This window comes from Periophthalmus magnuspinnatus, chromosome 16 (assembly GCF_009829125.3).
Source record: "Periophthalmus magnuspinnatus isolate fPerMag1 chromosome 16, fPerMag1.2.pri, whole genome shotgun sequence".
NCBI classification, from domain to species: Eukaryota; Metazoa; Chordata; class Actinopteri; order Gobiiformes; family Gobiidae; genus Periophthalmus; species Periophthalmus magnuspinnatus.
Genome location: NC_047141.1, coordinates 22,784,693 through 22,805,920, shown reverse-complemented (window position 1 = coordinate 22,805,920; position 21,228 = coordinate 22,784,693). Strand labels below are relative to the sequence as shown.

General features: G+C 38.7%; 1 protein-coding gene across 1 annotated transcript in view; it reads left to right on the top strand.

The window, feature by feature from the left end:
- The window catches only part of cdkal1 (CDK5 regulatory subunit associated protein 1-like 1), a 144,870-nt gene extending 123,962 nt beyond the window's left edge, over nt 1–20,908 (top strand). The window contains exons 13-15 of the mRNA XM_033980910.2: nt 3,922–4,005; nt 7,874–8,038; nt 19,764–20,908. Coding sequence (XP_033836801.1) covers nt 3,922–4,005; nt 7,874–8,038; nt 19,764–19,937 — 423 coding nt within the window. The 3' untranslated portion in view covers nt 19,938–20,908. The remainder of the gene's footprint in view (nt 1–3,921; nt 4,006–7,873; nt 8,039–19,763) is intronic.
- Nucleotides 20,909–21,228: the final 320 nt, after the last annotated feature.

Below are 21,228 nucleotides of genomic sequence, written 5' to 3'. Positions count from 1 at the left end.
CGCTGCTTCTCCTCTTGATTCTTCTTGTTAAACTTTTAGCTCTCTTGGAAGAACAGCACCGTGAACTTTGAGGGTGTTTCGTTGAGCCCCCGGGGGTGTTGTAGATTTAACGCAGGTGCACAGTGCTCAGTTCTGGCACACTCGTTCAGGAGCTGGAGCGGGCGAGCGGGAGGGAGAAGGGAAGGCTGCAGTTGCCAAGAAAGCATTAGTACAGTGTATAGCCTGCAGTCACACACATACAGAGCAGCGGTCCTGTGTGTATTCAGGAAGGTATATCAGCGTAATTGCTATTAAAGTAGCCTAAAGAGACGCCTGTTGTACTCGTGTGTCTCTGAGTGTTTGTTAGTGTATACACATGTTCGCCATGTCCAGAATTAATTATGCTGATGAATGCAGAGTTGTCACTGTTAGACTGGCATAATGGCCGTTGTTCAATTTTACAAAATCAAAATTAAATTAGGCTATATTTATTATGCCATATGTTGCTGAATTATTGTAGCAGTTATAGTGCGTTCACATTATACCAGTTAAAGTAGTGCATTCACATACAAAATAAAGGAAAGTATCAGCTGTGGTACAATGAAGGCCACACTAGTCCAGGTTAAATCCTGCCCTAAAGATTGTGGCCCAATATACACTATATAAAACATTACAGAGTCCATCTTTACATAATGTTGTATTGCATTTTATGGGAGAAATATAATTTGTAGTTAAAGACGTTGTTACAATAGCATAGTAAAAAGGGAAAGCACTAAAGATGAGGCCTTATGGGAATCTTAAAAATGTTTAAAAAAACAACTAGTTCAGTGATTTTAGAGATCCAGTTATAGTTTAGTATGTTGCTTTAGTGATGAGTTTTTAAACACTTGAGCAGAGCTATACTGTCATTCCCCTGCTAGCTAGCATGGCAACAATTTACCAGTGTTGTTTCTTGGTTCACAGACGATTTACAAGAGTTTTATAAGCACATATGTTCTCATGACTGTACTTTTGACCCTCAGTCTGCAATGTATGTTAGGAGGTATGCAAATACTTCAGCAAATCTTACCACAACTTACTATTACAAATAATATTCAAATTACTTACGTAGGTAGCCATTTTTTGTACTTTTTTTGTTCAAAGACTAACTTGGAGCAGTATTTTATAGCATTTTTGTAGCAACAGTACCAACCACGGCAGTAACAATTGCTATTATTCAGTGAATTGTTAGCCTTAGTAGTTTAGGTTTTTATCTTTAATTGTGTTTTTTATTCAACATCTTTAAACTGTGTAGTTCATTGAGCAATCTAAACAAGTATTTTTTGTTTCTAACCCTTGATACTGTATGTTAGTAGCTATACTTAAAATGCCAGCGCACAGCCTAATCCTCATGCATGGTCTTTGAGGATGTCTTAACTGATGGCTGATTAGTAATCGTCCTTGTGTCCCCATTATCTCCTCTTTATAGAAGCCGCGTGTATTCAGACCTGCCTGGCCCACTTGTCTGTCTTAAGTGTTTACGTCTGGTCTGAACAACTCTGAAGGACTTCTGCTCTGTTTATTTTATGGTTGAAATTCTCACACATTAAAAGCTAGCATTTTGTCTTTGTAGTTTATCCACATGGCACTTAACCATTATTTGAGTTATATCGCAACTCTATTCAGTTATGAGTAAATCACACATTACTGATTGCAGTTGGACATCATTGATAAAATTAAAATATCATATCCAATCTTTTTCTATAGACATAATGGGGACTCAGCTTAAATGAAATCTACTGCTAGCTAAACATGATTTCCTTATACCCACAAAGATCAAAGTTTTTGATTGGTCGTAAAGGTCTGTCTTGCTTCTTTGCATGCATTAGCAGCAGCCATAAGTTACTATTGATTTTTTGTTAAAGCTTTTTTAGACTTTAATTATTCTTTTAGTAAAGGTGCCATCTGCCTGATGTGCTTAAATAAGTTAAATTCAAGTTTCATGCTTTTAGGATTTGGGTCATTTGTGAACAGGATGAATAGGAAGTGTAGAAGCCGTTCTCGTGTGCCCATGCGCTTGTCACATACAAATGTTTTACAAAATGATTTATAACACATTTTAAAGTCTATTTAATACTATGTTAAGAATTGTCCAAAATTTACCAGTTTGATTTGTGAAATGACCAAATTTGGATCACTGTGATGCATTTTGTGTCCTATGGCCAGTAGTAAGAGAAAAGTGAAATAAGCATTTACCCCAGACGATGCATTTAACATACAGCCTCACTGGTTGTGTCTGCAATTTCCATAATGTGAACCCATAGTAGTCTCATTGTGGTTGTTGTTATGTGGATTAATTATCAATTAAACTCATGATCCCACAAATCTGTAGTGGATTTGCAGAGCATCATGGGAAGTCAGCCCCATTGCAGCAAAGTAAATAAACAACTCTTTGTATGCAAACACTGTTTAGTATTCTCTGTGATCCATGTTTGCACTCAGCATGTTCATGTTGAGTTGATTTGGATGATGAGTGATCAAAACCATTGCACCTTTGGTCCGTTTGTGGCCAACTATAACCTTCAGTCCTTAATTTGGATTTCACAGTATCAGACTCTCTCTCTCTCACTCTCTCTTTCATTCTTTTCCCCTCCTCCTGTCCATTCAGTTTACCTTTGTGAAAAGAAGGTGGTGATTGTGAGGGTGAGTCAGGCAGTCAGCATGCCTCTGCAGGTGTCTGTCTCTCTCCACTCATATGCACTTAGTCTGTCTATAAAAAGAGACAGAAGCAGGAGAGGTGTGAACAACAAAGAGAATGCCCTGAGATATACAGGAGGCAGGAGGCCTAAGAAATATGGCGAAGAAAGAAGAGTCTGCACAAATGGAAACACCTTAAGCAATGCATGGCAGCCTTTACTTCTGAGGCTACGGTTTATTGCTTATTGCTTAAGATTGGTCAGTCAGCATGTACAGAATAGTTGTACTTTAAACTACGTAGAAGAATGTAAATGGTGATGTCTATAGGGCCCACAGCAAAGCCCTTATAACTGTAACACACATTCTTATTATCCTGCAGCACTATTTTCCCCTCTGCTGGTTCAGATCCAAACTTTGTTTAGTGATTCATTATATGACTACACTACTACCATTATTCAATGTGCAGCTTTAGGCCAAACTAAGAACATTATATTGACTTCCTTCATCCAGAGCAGTGGGAAATGAAATGAGCACTGATCCAGCCATGTACCGCCAGAATAAATAGTAAAGATAGTGTGTGTTTTTATGCAGAGAACAAAGGAGAAAATAAGCTTCTCAGACACGTTGTCCTTAACAACACATTTCATTCAAAGCACAAACTTTCCTTTTAAGCCCTGTAACCAATTTGATTTGGGAGCCTTGTTGTAGCATTTGATTTTCTGATGTCCTGAATAGACTGTGTTCCGCAGGCATTTGAATTGCATCCTGTATAGCCTTGTAATTTTTCCTTTTATTCAGCTTTCTCTATTTGTAAGGACCACCGCTGAATAGTGCTCACTATCTTCACTGCAAAGCACAAAACTCAAGTGGCACAAAACCTTGAAATTATAATTAAATGGTGAGCTGCACTAACAGAAAAACATGAGAAAGAAAGAGCAAAAGTTTGATTGAATTTGAGTCCTGGTGAATTGGAAAATAATGTATGGCCAAGACGGCTTGTTTTGAATGGAAACTTTTCAACAAGGCCTAATTTGTACACATGCAGTAATGGCATTAATACATTGAACATAAATGTACTCCTGTGTATTAACAGGTGTGAGCAGTCCCCTTTGTTCATATGCATGGTTTATATAGCATATGGATAAGTATATTCTCTGACAGATGGCCACATATTTGAGCACACAGCCTCTTGATTTGTCCTTTGATAACTAATGTTGATGTTTTTGATATTTGTTCATAAAGGTTCATAATGTGCTCTTTCTACAGGTTGGCGAGAGGCAACATGTGCTGGTGACAGAGGAGTCATTTGATGCCCAGTTCTATGTTGCGCACAACAAATACTACGAGCAGGTAGGATTCATAACATATTCATTGCCTCAGATCTAACCAAATCACTCTCCAGAATTCCTCCGTATTGAATACTTGGCAGCAGATATTGCGACTTAAATATTTGCCGTTCTGGGTATGCTTTCCTGACGGATGTTTTTTGACACCAGCGCGTGAATGGAATACCAAAATAGTTGTCTTGGATGGCGCTCCACAGATAACATACAATGAAGGAGCTGTAAATTAATCTGCATGTGATAAATATTTTGAAGCCGATCCAAGTCGTTCCTCATTTTCACACTTAGTGAATCAGATCAGACGCTTTGCTCTGCATGTCACAGGCACACTCACAGCAGGTGTCAGGGCTTAAGCTTGTATTGAGTAAAGTAGGTTATCACACAAACCCCTATATACGCACATACACACAGCCTGCGGTGGTCATGAGAGCATTTTGGCGGCTGATAGCAGAAGTACTTTTTTCCCACTAGTAACATTAAGGTCGGCCCTAAAGACATGAACATTCCATCCTACACATAGGCAGCGGCTCGCACACAGCTGCTCACCTACACACCACCATGGCTTCAAAGACCTGCTCTCAACCTGTGAAAATTCACTTTAAAACATCTTCAAATAAATCAATTTCCTACTGCTTTAACCATCATCAGAAACATGTTTGAAGTTATGCTTTTTATTAGCGGGCAGGGCAGGGGATGGTAATATTTTTTCCTCCCTTCTAGTTTGCTCTCCTCCTCCGCTCTCCTCCTCTCAGGACCTCCTTCTGCAGGCTATAAACTTAGTGTCACCCGGTGCGTGCGTATGCGCTGAGAGCATGCTGCTGCCTGTACACGAGCTTGTAACCCTGGAACTGGACTCAAGAGGAGAGTTTAGTGGCATATTTTATGTTGTCTTTTTGGACAAGCTTTAGGCATGTTCCTCTAAATCACAATTTGACAACACGTGAGGGAAAACATAAAGCAAGTAATACAGTATGTTCATATGTAGTGTAGTCGTATATCCTTCCATCATTGTGTCAGGTACTGTATATAGGCAGCCGTGTGCTTCTGCTATAAATCTGACTTCCTGTTAAGACTATGAACTGAACTCATAAGAATATTATGAATTTAAGTATAATTTAAGGTACACTACGTAACTGTTTTTAACCGTCTGCATTCCCCTTGGAACTGTTTTAGCATTGCCTGAAATGTGCCAGTTTGGTATGTGCATTTTTCCAATCGCGGGTGTTGGTATTGCTAAAAAAAAAATACCTTGAAAATCTTGCGTTCTTCTTACTGTAAGTGGCATTGGCTCTCCACAGAGCTGACTGTATCATGGCCTTGTGGCATCACTTGCTTGTCTCCATGGAGATACATTTAATGACATATGCTGGGATATTCCAAGCAAAGCAATATCTTCTACATGGTGTCAAGTAGGTAACTGACTGCCTACCAGGCAATGTCATCGTGTACCTTTGATTTAATACAGCCCTTAAAGTATTGGTTTCATTACGTAAAGGACAGATGATTTTTTTCACAATGTGGCAAATGCCTTGCAAACCAGTAGTAACCATAGACTTAACAGGCAATTACAATATTAACTTCAAATTGGTGAGAGAGTTTATGAGGCTTAGCTTATCTTAGCTACAGTAGATTGTCCTATACCAGAAGGTGACGGGATTCTTCCTGTCTGCATCTAATCACATAAATAGTGCAAGTGTCCTTGGGCAAGACACAGGTTTATGTGTCTGAAAGAGCAGAGGTGAATGGGCTAATGTAATGTACAGAGTGCCTGCAACTGTAAACTATTTTAATTCAGATTTTTATTCTTCCAGCAACAACTAACTAAACTAAGAGCTACATTTTGAATCACAAGGCAGTTTGATAGTTTTACAGACTGACAGGAGAAGAAATCTGGCAAGACAAAGAAGAGTAAAAGTAAAAAAAGAACAAATTGTTTCGTGCAGAGGAGTGGGTGGTTTGTGAAATTAAGTCGAGTCGGGGAAAAAAATGAAAAAGTCAAAGGTCAGGAGAGAAGTGGAAGAGTAGCAGGATAGAACTGCTGGAGGAGGAGCAGGGAGGGGAGGGAGGGGACTGAGGGAAGGAAAAGCGTTGGTACAAAAAGTGCTGGGTGAAGCAGAGAGGTGAGCAGGAACAAATGGCCTAGTTTCACTTTTTCTACCATCACATAATATCTATCCTGACGGCTGTAATCGGCGGCCAGCCCACCTGTGAGCGAGCACGAGAGGGGTGTGCGAGGCAGGAAGAGGTGTTTCCAATGAATTCAGACAAGCTCTTTTATCATTTAATCAGCTTGTAATGGGCAATGAACAGCCCTCAGCTCCACATCCCAAAGACCTGCCTTTGCACCAGAGCTTCGAAGCGCTCTCGCCCAGTGGTCAGCAGGTGTGTTGATTAGGCAGCTGTGTAGCGTTGGCTGTGTTCTGACCATCTCCTCTCATGCTCTCATATTCTAAACCCATTCTGACAGATTAGCACTGATCCAGGCTTATTTGCACCAGCACAGCGGTAACTCCAGCACACCAGGTCACTGACCGTCCCCCTGCCCAGTCAGTAGCTTAGCCCTGCCGAGTTGTGTAATGGTTAGCCAGACCACCACACGATCTGAGTCAGCGTGCAGCCGCCACACTTAAGCACACTTGGTTTAGACTTAAAATCCCCCAGCATGCTCCGAGGTTACTACTCTGCTGCCAATCTTCCTCCCACTGCAGTGCTGCTTGTCCAAGGGGCAGACAAAAAGAAGACCTGCTCAGCATCTTGGATAGATTTGCAGTAATTAATCCCTCTATTCCGTCTTGTTATTTTGATTTATGTAGAGAAGCAAAACTCTGCAAAAAGGGAAGCTATGTAAAATGGTTTTGAATGAGACAATTTGCTTTTTTCATATGTATTATTTGGTTTTTAAGTGCAGGTATTTTGGTTTATTTTAATGCACAGTATCCACATTGCCTCATTGTATAACATAGATTAATGTTTGAACAATACAGTTTACTATACAGTTTACCAAATGCAGTAGAACACAAGGAGAAAAGTGTATCAGTCAATTCTGACAGCTCATATTATAATCTTGCTCTGAGGGCTTAATCAGGCTGTGAGCGTAGTCCGAATATGCTGTGTAAATATACAGAGCAATCTGCCTCTCAGACATTTAGACACCAGTGTGTATGTAAATGTTGACTCTCAAGAAGCAACAGCAGAATCACAAGAGGAAATCAGCTCTTTGACTTTGCATACTTTTCATTGTCGCACGGCGAGACAACTTTGTGGTGAGTTTGAAAGTTGTTTTCAAAAGAACAGCATTTGCATATGATCTTTATTTACAGGCATAAGACGTTAGGAACAAATTCCATTTCACACTAAGCCGTAATTACAACTCTTTGTTTCCTTTTCTTTCCTGCTGTGATCAGACAAGATTTATAGTTGCCATGGTGAAATAATAAGACAAACCATCAAATCCCGCTGGTTTTATCTCACAGCTGTTGCCATACTTTTTGACCTTCAGGGCCTCCTCAAATGGAGCTCGAGACATTCAGCTCAGTGTTGTTGTTAGCAGCCAGTGAGCGGCTAAATAACAATATGTGCGGCACATTAGGGAGAGCTGTTTTCAGTAAAAGTTAATTGAAAATATAGTTGACAGATGTGAGTAAGCATTGGTTTGTAAAGCTGATTTGATGGGTGTGTTGGACCGCATACAGAAGTTTAGTTCAGTTATTCATAGTAAAATGAAACTAAATAAAACACATTTCAGTATCACCACTTTTCTCACTTGACTAAAATACTGCCGGCTCTACTCTACTGCTTCAATGGCCATCATGGCTCTAATTAGCTCTCTTAAAATGTGCAGTGACACTCGTGGATGTGTTCCTCCCTGTGTGCAGGTGCTGGTGCCCAAAAGGTCAGAGTTCAAAGGGAAGATGATTGAGGTGGACATTTACGAAGCAGGAAAACACTTTCTGAAAGGCCGTCCGGTCGAGGACAGCAAACCTTTCACTCCGTCCATCGCAGAGCCACTTCAGAAGGGACAAGTCTCTGGTCTCTCACAGGTAATCACACACACTTGGGCTGTAAGTGTTTTCCATCAAATCAGCCAGTCGCATGATTACCAAGAATATTAGTCATTTTTCTAGCCACATTTTCTCGAGTTTTATTTGATTGCATTAGGTAAAAGTGGCTTTTTATTCTCATTTCCACCTTTTTTGTGTTTACAGTACAGTTTGTGCACTAGCCTTACACCACCATTTCCACTGTTTTTCTTTCTTTTGAAATCTGACCGATCTTCTTCAAGGGAAAACTGTGCATTAATGGTGAAATTGTTTCCCCCTCTTTCTCTTTTTATATATAATTAAGCTTGTGTGTAGGCGCATTTTCCTGTGTTTTATGTCGGCGAGTGCATTTTGAGTGCACATGTGTCTATCAGGGCACATTTATTCCAGTGAATCGTTTCCAGATAAGACGCAGACCTCCTCTCCATCTCTCAGGCTCTCACTGTCCTTATCAGAATTATAAAATACTTCTGTTTACACTGGCCTATTCTAATTTAGTGTGGTTAACAGATGAAAAGTGTGTGAGAGGTTGTGCATCTCGCCACATTTTTAATCCCTGCTTGTTTCCGCTGCCTGTGAAAAAGCAGCAGTGTATCAAGCATAAGATAAGTAATTTAAGATAAGCCGTGGCTGACTAAACTGCCCCAGTCTTCATCCCTGCCACACACACACACACGTTTCTGTGCGATTAGGGGACAGTAAATTGACTTTCAGAGGTTTCCATTAGGCTTATTCCTATTAAAACAAAACTAATCTGTGTTATTCCATACATTGAATACATATACATTACACAGTATATACTTCTATTTGCTATATAATGCCATATAGTCTTTTTGTATCTGCATATTTATGACTTCCATAGGTTTCCAAAATACTTATTCCTGTTAAAACCACACAAATCTGCACTATTCCTTCACAAATGCATTGAACACATGCATTACACAATATATACTTGTATTTTCCATATAGTGCCATATAGTGGTTTTGCATCCTCATATTGTAAGTGATACGAGGCCATGCACACACAAACAGCGTGTTAATGTATCTGTTTGACTGCGTGTTATTTTTCACTCTGACTAGCTGTAGCTTATAGCTCAGGACATGGAGCCACAGAGCAGAATATGATACACTTTCTAATTTCACACTCCATCAGCCTTTACTGTCAGAGGAGAGGGAGAGAGGAGGGCGCACATAGACACGCACGTAAGCGGTAGGGACACTGGCAAAGGGAAAACCCACACTAAGAAAAGAGGAAAGGATTGAGGAAAATAAGATAAAAAGAAGGGAAACATTTCACAGCGAGACAAGCAATACGTCACTTTGCAGACTAAAGTTCTACTGCAGTCTTCAAAAAGTAGTTGTGTCTGATTTATCGAGCAGTTTACTGAGCTGTGCAGAAGTTTAAGATAGATGGTGATAGTTGCTTTGCCTTAGATAACTTTAGAAACTTTCATCGATTAATATTATTAATTAGGGCTGGACAGTGTGGCGATGATAAATCAAATTGCAGTCTGATCCTATTTTGATGAGATTGTTATGTTGTTTTCCTGTTGTATGTATGTAATGTAGCACTATGGTTAGACCCAGACCTTTTAGCCTCCCACTCCTATTGATCAGCCTCCGTCATACTCTGAGTGAGTGACAGGTAGATTTAACCAATCAGTGGAGTGTGAAATCTCTAAAGCAGCTTCTGGCGTTACCTCCCTAATGGCACAGAAAGATACTAACTGTGTGAATCGTAATGAAATCAAAATCGTGATCTTGGCTTTACAAAATAAATCAGGATTTTATGTGTGTACATCTAGATTACCATTTTCTTACTGCATGAATATAGTCATGTAGTAAGTGAGCTTCTGCTGATTTTATCCTATGAACTTCTTCTCAAAGCCATTAGCTACCACATGCTGCTAGTAAACACTCAATTTATGTTTCAGTGTGTTGCCAAAGATTCCCTTAATTGTTATTTTTGTTACGGTTAGCAGTGTTTTTCAATTTTCAAGTAGGGTTGCTGTCTAATTTCATTCCTTGATGTTCCCTGATTGCTTCTAAATGTATTAAAGCAAGTCCCTGCACGCAAATACATATGTCCAATTAACATATTGTTAGATGAAGTGATCTCTAGTACTACTGCAGAGCATGTGTAAATCCCCAAGTCCTTCTGACCCACATCGACAGGCCTCTAATAACAGCAGAGTGGCACTTGAGAAGAGCCCAGTGTTAATAGATGACCCAATGGCATGGAAACCCACTCTCGCTGCTGCTGTATACACTTGGCCTGCTTACACAAGAGCCCTCCGGAGCATAGGATGTCCTTGACAGATGTGCAACCCAGCTCTGTCTTTATGATAAGCATCCAGGCCTATGAAGAAGAAGTAGTGGCGCTCGCGAATGCCAACATCTCTCTTTAAGTATTCTCCTAGATATACAGTGGTGGAAAATGCACACACACACACACACATACACATACAAGAGACATGGGTGGTTGGCCTATACATATTTGAAGACCATCTATTTTCTATGAGGCGCTGCATGGGTCCACCTCACACTGAGCTCAATATGTGTGAGTGTGTGAGATGAATGAGTGATTAAGACCAGGCCGAAAGAGACTCACCCCCATGTTACAGCACAGAGGTCTATAATTACAGGCTTTTGGTGCAGAGAAAAACACAAGGCCTGAGCCATGAGAGGGGAGTCCATGTGAGGAGCAGCATGAGAAGAAGCCAGAGCTGTTGCATACAAAATTCAAAGGAAGTTGGAAAAACTACAGGGATGAAGCGCTAAGCCTGTGTAACAATCACTTTGGAGAAGAAAACATATTTTACAAAGGTGAAGTAAGGTTTGATAGATGAACAGATGTAAGTCTAAGTTGTAATGAAAAGCAAGTATTATTGGTTATAATAGCAAGAACGGTCTAGTGTTATGCATATTGAGGCACAAAGCAAAAAAAAGTAGGTTACGAAACTGAAGCGCTTGAGTTTTTCCTTGATCTTAAGAGCATGGATTATTTTAGAAATTGGTAAAAAAACAAAAAAAAACAAACAAACATGGAATTAGAGGTTTTCAATGAGTTATGTGAAGTATCAGAGATGGACAGGTGGTAGATTGCTAGACAGAAAACAATTTGGTGATCCCTATGTATCTTTAAATGTATAGTAAATTAGAATGATGCTGTAAGTAAGTTCTAGAGAAAACATCTTGAGCACCTAATTGGACTTGCATGTGGCATCTTTCAAAAAATTGTATTAGTATTTATTATTTACTTGTAGTTAATAGGATCACGTTTTTTCTGTGACAAAAACAGAAATATTTCCATAGTGAAAGAAGTTGCCTTACTCTTCCAAACCATCAGTTCAAGCTCATATAAAGAGTACTTGGGGGAAAAAGGTGATAGAAGCCTGAGAATGACTTTAATACTTGTGTCAAATATAAATAGATTCATAGATTGGAGATGTGCAATGCCACACATTTTCAAGGATGTGTGAAAATGCAGACGTAGATGTGGACAGATAGATTTATAACATGCCACAATGGCCTATATACCATAAGTGCGTGTGAGTGCTGTCGATGGGTGCGCATGAAAATGTATGGTTGGATTATGATAAACTGATGTTACACATGATGACGAAGATTTACACAGCTGGTGGATCAAACGTACATGGAGACATGGAGAATGTAGACTCAGCGGGATTGATTGAGTGACGAAATGTTTATGATTTTTTTTTTTTTCACCCTCATATCAATCACATTTTTTGATTAAATTTTATTTTGTCTCATTAAAAATTGTCACATTTCTTCCTCCAAACTCTGCTCCACACCACATGCTTTTACTGACATTGGTTGTGGACCTCTTAATCTAAAAGTATATAATTAACAATAGAAATGACTGAATATTGATTACTATTATTATTATATGTTATTTATTTATTTATTTTATTATTATTATAATTTTTTTTTTTTGTGTGTGTGTGAATTGCACGGCAAACTACTTTTTTGAATATCAAATTTATTATACCTTTAAAATTACATATTGCCGCCCAAGTTAGTCTAGAGTAGCCTCAACTATAATTTTGACATATTTCACTCTGCTATGTCCACTATACCACTATGGCATGCATTTTATCATTGATTTATTTTTTATTGCTGTTATTTTCCATTTTGTCCTCCCACATTTTTCTTCCCTAGAATGACATGTTGATTGAAATACTTGTTTTTGCCATTTTCAAACAAGACCAAGGTTTTTAGAGAGCGAGGATAGAGACATTGCTTGTATTGACATCTTCCATTTTTTGGCTCCTTGCTTTCTCTCTCACTGCTCCTCACCCGTGTGCCCTTCATTTACAGAAATGCCACTTTCCTCAGAGGGAGGGAAGGCCAGTAATGAGTCTTTTTAGCACCACACAAAAGCCCAGAAAGCACTCAGCAGCACGGGTAAAGGGAAAAGTAACTTCACCAGTACCTCTCTCCTCAGATGAAATTAAATGATAGAAGAGAAGGGGCTCAGTAAGAAAAAAAAAAGCTATGAAGGTAGAAGGCAGGGGAAGATCATGAGACAAAAAGAGATCTTGAGTGTCATTCAATAATCAGCTCTTTTCACAGCATACTTTCTCTAAGAGACGGGGAGTATACACCTCAGCTGCTCAACAAATTGACAGTTGGTGTAAAAGACAGAATAGCAGATAGAAGAGCTATAGACTCGAAATGGTAGTGAACAATGTCCCCACATGACTGTAGATTGACTGAATAGCAATTCAGCCTTACGCTAGGGCTATGCATATGAAATCAATGTTGAAAAAAATAATTGCTTTAATCTATGTATTTATGTTCCAGACTGTTTTCCATGTATTTGAACAAAGTTCGTTCTGCCCCATTGCAAATATTTTGCACAATCAACTCTTGAGATAAAAATAAGATGGCTGTGTACTGTCTGCATCTAAATATAAAGGGTTTTTTTAGATAAAAAGGAAAACTACCACACATAATTTAAAATTATTTAGTTTAGTTTTTTTGTTATTTGTAAGACATATAAATCAGATACATACCTACTACCTACATACCCAAGACTATGAAGCAGCATAATATTGATTGCAACAAAATCAAGGTTTAGACAAGAATTTAATTAATGTTGCAATCAATACTATTTTTAGGTTTTTGTGATACAGAAATGTGCATCTTTGATTTGGCAATAATATATCACATTTTATATAAAAATAAAATAAATAGTGTTTTGTTTCGCCTTGTGCTCTCTGGTGTCTTCTCTTTGTAGTATTTCATCATTTCAGTCATCGTCCGCTCACTCATCTCAGCCCATTCATTTTTAATCTATCTGTGTGTGCTCCATTTGGATGAATCAAGGGCGCCGCAAAGAGAAATTCACAAAACATACAGGTTTGCGTGGTCAATAACAATTCCATTTGGGTTTTAGCACGAGCTCTGGAAAATGGGATTGCTATTACTTTTCATCATGCGGCCGCATAAACACACAGTGGCTCTGAGACTGGATGTTTCATTAGTAAAACATAGCACACAAATATAGTTAATATATGCAGGCTCCACAGATGTGCGGCTCCCCTGGTGTGCCTGGCAGACTCCTACTCGCCCGCAGGCATGTTACAGACATGGCTCTGCACACAAGGCGTCAAAAACACACGGATACTCATAAGTATAATGTAGCAACAAAATCCACATTCACCCCAAACAATTGAAACCTGCTGCAGCTCCATTCCATTGTTGCCTTCGTGTTGCATTATACTCTCACATGTCGTCAGATGTATTGTCAGAAATGAATAAAATAAAACTAAAAAAGATTATCTTGTCTTTTTTGATCAGCATACATTTAATCCTCTCAAATCTATTTTTAAAGTTTTGAATCACAATGTCAAAAGGTTTTACTTGGCCTTTTGGTGACTGTGTTTACTGTAGTAGCAAATGATTTGTTTTCCCTTCAGAACAGCAGCTGCTATTTTAAGCACTTCATTTAGCATGTCAAAGTGTATTACACGGCCTATGCTTCGTGTACACTGATGAACCAAACTTACTGTAACAAAGGGGAAAATGATAGGCCATCAGAATATCAGTCATGTCTATTTTCAGGATGCTTTCCCATCATGTCACATAGAATTACATTGTCATGTGTGGTGTACTTACAATGGTGCAAGGTTTCAAATGTCCTCAACCCCTTTTAAGCACATACATGTAACGTGGCTACTGTGAAAATCTTTTGGTAAATCTTATTTTATGCATGGGTTTCGGTTTCCTGTGAATAGGCGCCATTTTGCGTACTTTCGGCCATTCAAAAGATAAAATATTTTGTTTTGAATTGTGAATTTTTGTGACAACACTGCTAAAAAACTGCACTTTGAAACATATTTATAAACATTACCATTGTGTTCAAGTATTTCTCAAACTGGTGAGTTTTATTTATTCTTTTTTTTTTTTTTTATCAATTTTTAAGGCTAATTTAGTTGTGTGTGTTCTGTATTGTAGTTTTTCTTTTGGATTACATTTTGTCTTGTCATGCTATATAGTTGTTGCCCAGTATATAGTGTAATTTTTCTATTCTTCCTTTACACAAGTTGTCCTACTTCACCCAACTTGTTCATCTAATCTAGTCTTGGGGCTGAAAAAAAAACCCATACTAAAATGGATTTAATAAAAAACATTCCTCTGCAATAATTTGTATGTGTATTCATATTGTATGTAGTGTATGTATATTCATATTTACCATTGTCTAGCACATTGTGGCTGGTGTATTGGCTCACAGGACTATTGCACATATATTTACCATAAGGAACAGAAATAAAAGAGGCAGGCATAGTTGTACTCATAATACATTTCTCAGCATTTTCTGAGTGGAAGACTTCAGAACTGCTCCAGGAGGCGTAATGGGAATTTCAAGCAGGCAATTTTCTCCACATCTCGCCAACATCTGTGAAGGCTGCAGAGACTTGTTGGCTGCTGTGTTTTATATATACACAGCATTGACCATATGTTCTGCTTATATCCAAGATTGTGTCAAGTGATATCTTTTTCATTTGCTGCATTTATTTTTGTTTTGTTGCAACTCCATTAGTATGCGAATATGTTTCTAAAATATATCTAATACAAACACTACTATTTAGGATTGTCAAAAAATCAATATCTAGATATACTAATCAATACTAAAAGTTGTTTTGAGAGTAAAATCGAAAATGTGGACCTTTTCTGAATAGGTTGAAACATATTTGCATAGTAATATAGTCACGCGACGTCACTGCTGTTATTCTATTTTCAAAAATATAAACCCTTTTGTAATTGTGCAATATTAATTTAAAACATGAGCTGCGTTAAATAAATGGCAAAAGTCATCAAAGAATTAATCATATATTTGAATTACATTTTGCTTAAAGAAGTTACAAATTTGTAAATAAACTTTTCGAAGGCTGCTTAAGTAGGGGGTTCCAGAAAGATTGTGTAGAATTTAAAATAGGAAATGTATGGGGTATCTTGTGACTCTTGACTCGTATGTGACCCTTAAATGTTATCATACTACAAGAAAAATGTATATATTTATTCATTAGCGGAAAGAAAATGTACATGCAGTAAATACTGGCTCACCACGTTCTTCTCCGATGACCTTTTTGAACCATAAGTCAATAAAGTAGTTATCATGACGTGGCTAGCCACAGCTGTTTTTTGCAAAATATTGTCCCTCATATTTGGACACAGTTATAAAGCATATCTGAGTGTCCAAATACCTGTGTGCTGGATCCACTCTGCACCTCTGCTTGGTGTTAGATTGTTTTCCAGGAGGATTATTTTGCTCTCCTCCACCGCTGTGAACAGAAAGGCAAGCATTATCCAGCATCACTGCCTAGACCTGCACACAAACTCCCACACTGCGCTTATTCACAAAAGCTCCTCTCCTCCTCACCGGCATATGCACAGACACAGCATGGCGGCTAGCGGGAGGTGAACTATCATTGATAAGCACGTTGCTCGCCTCTTCTCCTGGCCCTTGTTCTCTGCTCGTACTACTTTTCTCATTTCTTCCGAGTTTGGCCACTTCGCCCCTCTCCACTGCTCTCTCTCCCACTGTGCTGACATGCGCCCACTGGCACTTGGATTTTCACTTATCCTCCACACCAGTAATAGATTTTAGATGTGACTATTCAGTCTCTTTCCTGGCACCCCGCTGTGAAGACACCTGCCGTGAGAAACAGACCCATAGACAAAAAGCCGATCCACTGTCATAGAAAGAAATGTATTGGTTGGAGAAATAACTTTTTCATTTAGGTCAGCGTATGCGCTTCTTATTGTTTTCTCTTCCTCTTTATTGATCTGTCTTGTCTGTAAATAATTCAGTGCAATTCAGTTTTGGCGGTGCAGTATGTAGGGCATTTACAATAAGGTTTTTACTATTGGTATTTTTATGTTTCTCTATGTAGGAAAATGCAGCTTTAGAAATTGTATAGAAATATATTTTTGTAACCAAATAATACATGTTCTTTCCTTTCTAATCTTTATTCTGGTGAGGTCCCAAATCTAACTCAATAAACTACAGTATAAGGCCGATTGACCTTATGCTGCCCACTTTTGCCATAAATGTGACTAAACTTTTGACACTAAAATAGAGATATAAAGTAGGTTCATTTGTGTTAAATGTTCAGTGTTCATGTGCACCAGCAAGTCAACAATGCATCAGTTCCCTGGGAGGTTTTAAAACACCTTTGTAGTCCCTATATTTGCTGTCAAGATTGGCAGTCCCATGCAAAATAATACAACCTGAATGACAATGGCAGCGCCCACGGCATTTTCCGGAGTAAAGTGAATAGGGTATCTAGTACTAACCCCGAGGAGTCAGTTGCAGGGTTAACACTTACTAGAGATGTACATTGACAGTTTTATTTGTTCACTTGGTTCAATTAGAAGTTGTGTGTTAACAAATAAATTGACTGCAACAGCCACAATACCCATAGGGAACCCACATTTTCCCTTTCTGCTGACATGTTATTTTTTTCTATGATGTAACAGTAGCTAGCAGCATTGGGATTGAACCCACAACCTCTGTTCTCAGAGTAAGCGGTAACTACTCTGCTGTGCCACATGGTTGTTTTTGATGGTATTGAGATGAATAAGAATTGCATACATTTTCTTTTCTCTTTTAAAGATGTTTTTGACCTGTCCCACAAGATTTTTTTTAGATGAGAAAGATAGTCATGAGCTTCTGAATCCTGTTTAGAGGTGCCATTTTGAAAACTTGAAACCCATAGATAGTATAAAATGGGGAGAGAGCGTTTAGCGCAGTGTTGGGGCTGGGAGTCTAACTTGCTACACCTTTGTACACTGAGAGCCATAAACCACTGCACCAGCGAGCATGACATTAACCTTCTTGACATTTGATTGACAGAGCTGACAGTTGTTTACTAATAATTATAATCAAAACTCAAGTACCACATTAAGTTGTGACCTTACTTAGGTACCCCTGTTCACCAGAGCTGTGACTGTAGAACAAATGTTCTCAGGACAAAACGTTGCATATCATTTTCACCATTATGCAGTCAGGTGATTATTGTCGCGGTAAGCAAATGTGTCAGCCAACACTTAGTGAGCCAAGTAACTGTAAGGGACTTAAGGACGTGTCATGTAGGCGTAGTCTGACATAGGATCCTTATTCTATTGTGTGCGGTAACAGAGGAAGCATTGAGCTACAGCATTGGAGGAGTGGGTGTTGAGGTAGTGTTCCTATCCACAGAACAGGGAGGGAGAGGCAGAGACAGACGCTGTGCAGCTGCTGCGACACACAGCCCTCAAACATGTGTGGGCGTCCACTCTAGAATAGTATACATACTGCACTCAGGTAGGTGTCGCTCATCATTTAACTGTGAGCTCACTGGTCAAAAGTGCACTCCATACTAATCTTGGCTTTGTAAGCATATTCTTTTTTTTTACAGTGGAACTTTCTCAAACTGAGTGAATTAAATCATGTAAACAAGAGAGTTACTACTATCAGAGCTACTACTACATTCTATTTTATATTTATATTTTTATGTGTATAATTTTATATTGTCCTAGGTCATTACACAATAGCTTGCATTCATTTGACATTACAACATTGCCTATAGGTAAAATTAAGGTGAAGGGCAAGTCATAATTTTATGCTACAATTTGCTGTTCAGCTGATGAAATGCAGATGTTTTAACCATGGATTTTTGATATGGTTTGGTAGAAAAGACAATACAGTTAATATGGTAGGTTTGTAGTCCCCATGTGGAACAAAAATATTTATCAGGTTCAACATTTATTATTTTTTATTTATTTTTTTTTAAATCAAATTCTTAAATTTGAATGCCACCAATCTTTGTTGGTAATTTTACTTTTAGTATGAGTTTCTTTAATACTCACCTTTACCATCGAGTGTTTCAGGCCTCTGCTACTTTCTGAAGGCCACTCTGGGAGTATCTGAAGAAATCCAAATAAACAGTACAGTTGAAGTGTGTGTAAATAAGGCAGATGAATGAAGAATCTGGAAGTCGATGGGAGCTGCCCAAACATTTCTTGGCACTCCCCTGTGGCTCAGATGAAAGGTTATTATAGAAGACTGCTGATCAATTGCTCAATAGCGCCATACATAATCTGCCTTTATGGTGATAAGACATTTTACTGACTGTCAGACGAGCACTAACCAGCTCAAGGTCACCCAATCGATGGGCACTCCACACTCAAATGTTAACAGGTGTTACTTCACCCTTTTCAATTTGTCTAATAGTTGGATGAAAAGAGGCTTTCTTCTCTACATAAAACACAACAAAATAAATGTATAATCAAAGAGAATTATGATCAGGGAGAGGGTGAAGGCCAGACATGTCCATTATCGACCTGCTCTGTTGTTATAGTGCCTCCTTGGCCTCTAGGAAAACCTCAGCCTCTCTTAACGAAGCTGTTTTCAGAGCAGCTTACACAACATGTACTTCCAGCAAGGCACGTCATGTTTCCTTGTGTGATTTGTATATTTGCATGATTGGCCCCTGGCTGCATGCCAAATCCATAACCCCCGGATTTAGCCTATAGCTTCAGTTCACAGAGAAAATGAACACAGATAATGCAAACGTATGGGGATATAGGAAGATGAATATAAATTTGTGTTCTAATTCAGATTTCAAGCAGCGTTGTGGCGGGTGATAGTACAGCATATTCAATACTAATGGAAGAATTGGATTGACTTGGTTTTGGTGACAAAATAATCCAATTATACAGCTCATAATGACTTGATGACAAAGTAAGGGCCCCAACCATCATTTCAACTGCTATAATAACGCCTCAGTTAACCAAAAATGTAGCTAAAGTTGGACACATTTTTTCTGTTTTTGTTTTTATGATTGCACCTATACAATACTGTGTAACTGCTACGCAAATGTCATTTTTATAGTTTAATATGAAAACTATACAAGCTCAAATAGTGTCTTGATTCTGCTGAACAAGTTTACTGTTATCGAAACCACATACAGAGCTGTGGTTATTGGGTAAGCACTGTCACATGGTTTCTTAATCCCTATTATTTTGAGTGTGGTAATAGTAATTCATTTGATTGGTACTAACTGGACACTGCGGGACTGTATAGCATATCTAACAGCCCTTATCCCCAGCTAGTCCAAAATTGTCCTATTATGTAGTGTTGAGACAATAATAAAACCCTACTTCTCTTAATCTCTCTCTAATTATCTGCTGCCTGCCTGTCCCTCCCCAACAGGAGCAGATGGCCAATGGCGTCCACAGTCCCGCTGCTCTGTCTTCGTCCTCTGCTGGTGTCTCCGTCTCGCTGTTTGGCTGTTACAGTGTTGATCGGGACGCACTGACAAAGCTGGGAATTGGCCTTGCTCTGGCAGCCGCCATTTTGGCCTTCATTGTGGAGAAACTGTACTGATGAATAACTGTGAACAAGAAGAGGATTTGACACCACAGAGAGCACACTGACATCAAAGAAGTGCTGGCACAGGCCTGCTACAATGAAGCCGGGTTTTCATCTATTCCTTGTAGGACTCAGAATGATTTTTCAGAACGAAGACAAACCAAACAGTTGATACTTTTGTGAATGTATTTCTTTAATTTCGCTGTCAGATTTTTGTTTCTTGAAAAGCTCATTACTTTTTTTTTCATTGTCATTACCACAGCTTAGACCTGCTGCTGTATCTTGTTTAAATGTTTACTATGTAACTTTTCTGGTGGGGGAGAGGTCTGCCAGCAGGGTCATTATTTATTGCTGTGGCTGGAATGTTCTGCAGTATAGAATTAAACTCTATCTACCATTTTTTAAATTATAGGTGCAACTGGTTCACTCACAGTCAGAATGCATGTTTAAAACATGCATTCTGACTGTGAGTGTGCTCAGATCTCCACAGATCTGACCTGTAACTTGACCTGGTGGTGTCACCGGTTTGTCCCCTTGGTTCTAGTGAAGTTTAATGCCATACTGTGGAACATTCCACACAAAGCAATATTTCAGCAAAAACAAGCAGGCAGTCGATGTTCAATCAGAAAAGTTGTGTAGTTTCAAGTTGTGTTTATAATATTATGGACATAATTTATCATACACTTCTGTTTCATCATCTTCTGTAAAAAAAAAACCTACCTTTAAAGGTAAACTTATTTTTCAAACAGCAGATTTGTACAAGAAGGTTTAAGAAGGTTATTTGATACCGTCATTTTAAAGTATTTATTTTTGAATGATAGATATTGACAGTATATATTTTTGAAGTTTTATTCTGTTATTATGTATGATGAAAAACTGTTACTTCAGTGAAGGAGTATAACAGATACTACAGGTTTTTTTCATAAAAGCTTTGCCACTACCAACCCAAATGTTAAATAAATGAGCTAAAGTCTCAAGTGTTTCAACTGTTGTCGACGGACTGAATTATTAACATATGAGGCGTATAAAGTGGAATAACTTGTATAGTCCCCCATGCCTCTATAGCATGTCACATTGCTCACTTGTTATCATTCACATACAGCAGTGTGCCTGTGATTCGCTCTAATCTGTCTGTTTTGAGGTACATGGCTCCCAACACATGCTTAGAAGTCTCAAACACTTAATAATGCATGGCCCAATTTCTATGTGGCATTTCTGTTGTGCTTGTCTCTGTCAGGGCTGCTACAGTTTTATCAGTTTGTGCTATATCCCCTGTCACAAGTGTCTCCACAGCTCTTTGACACTC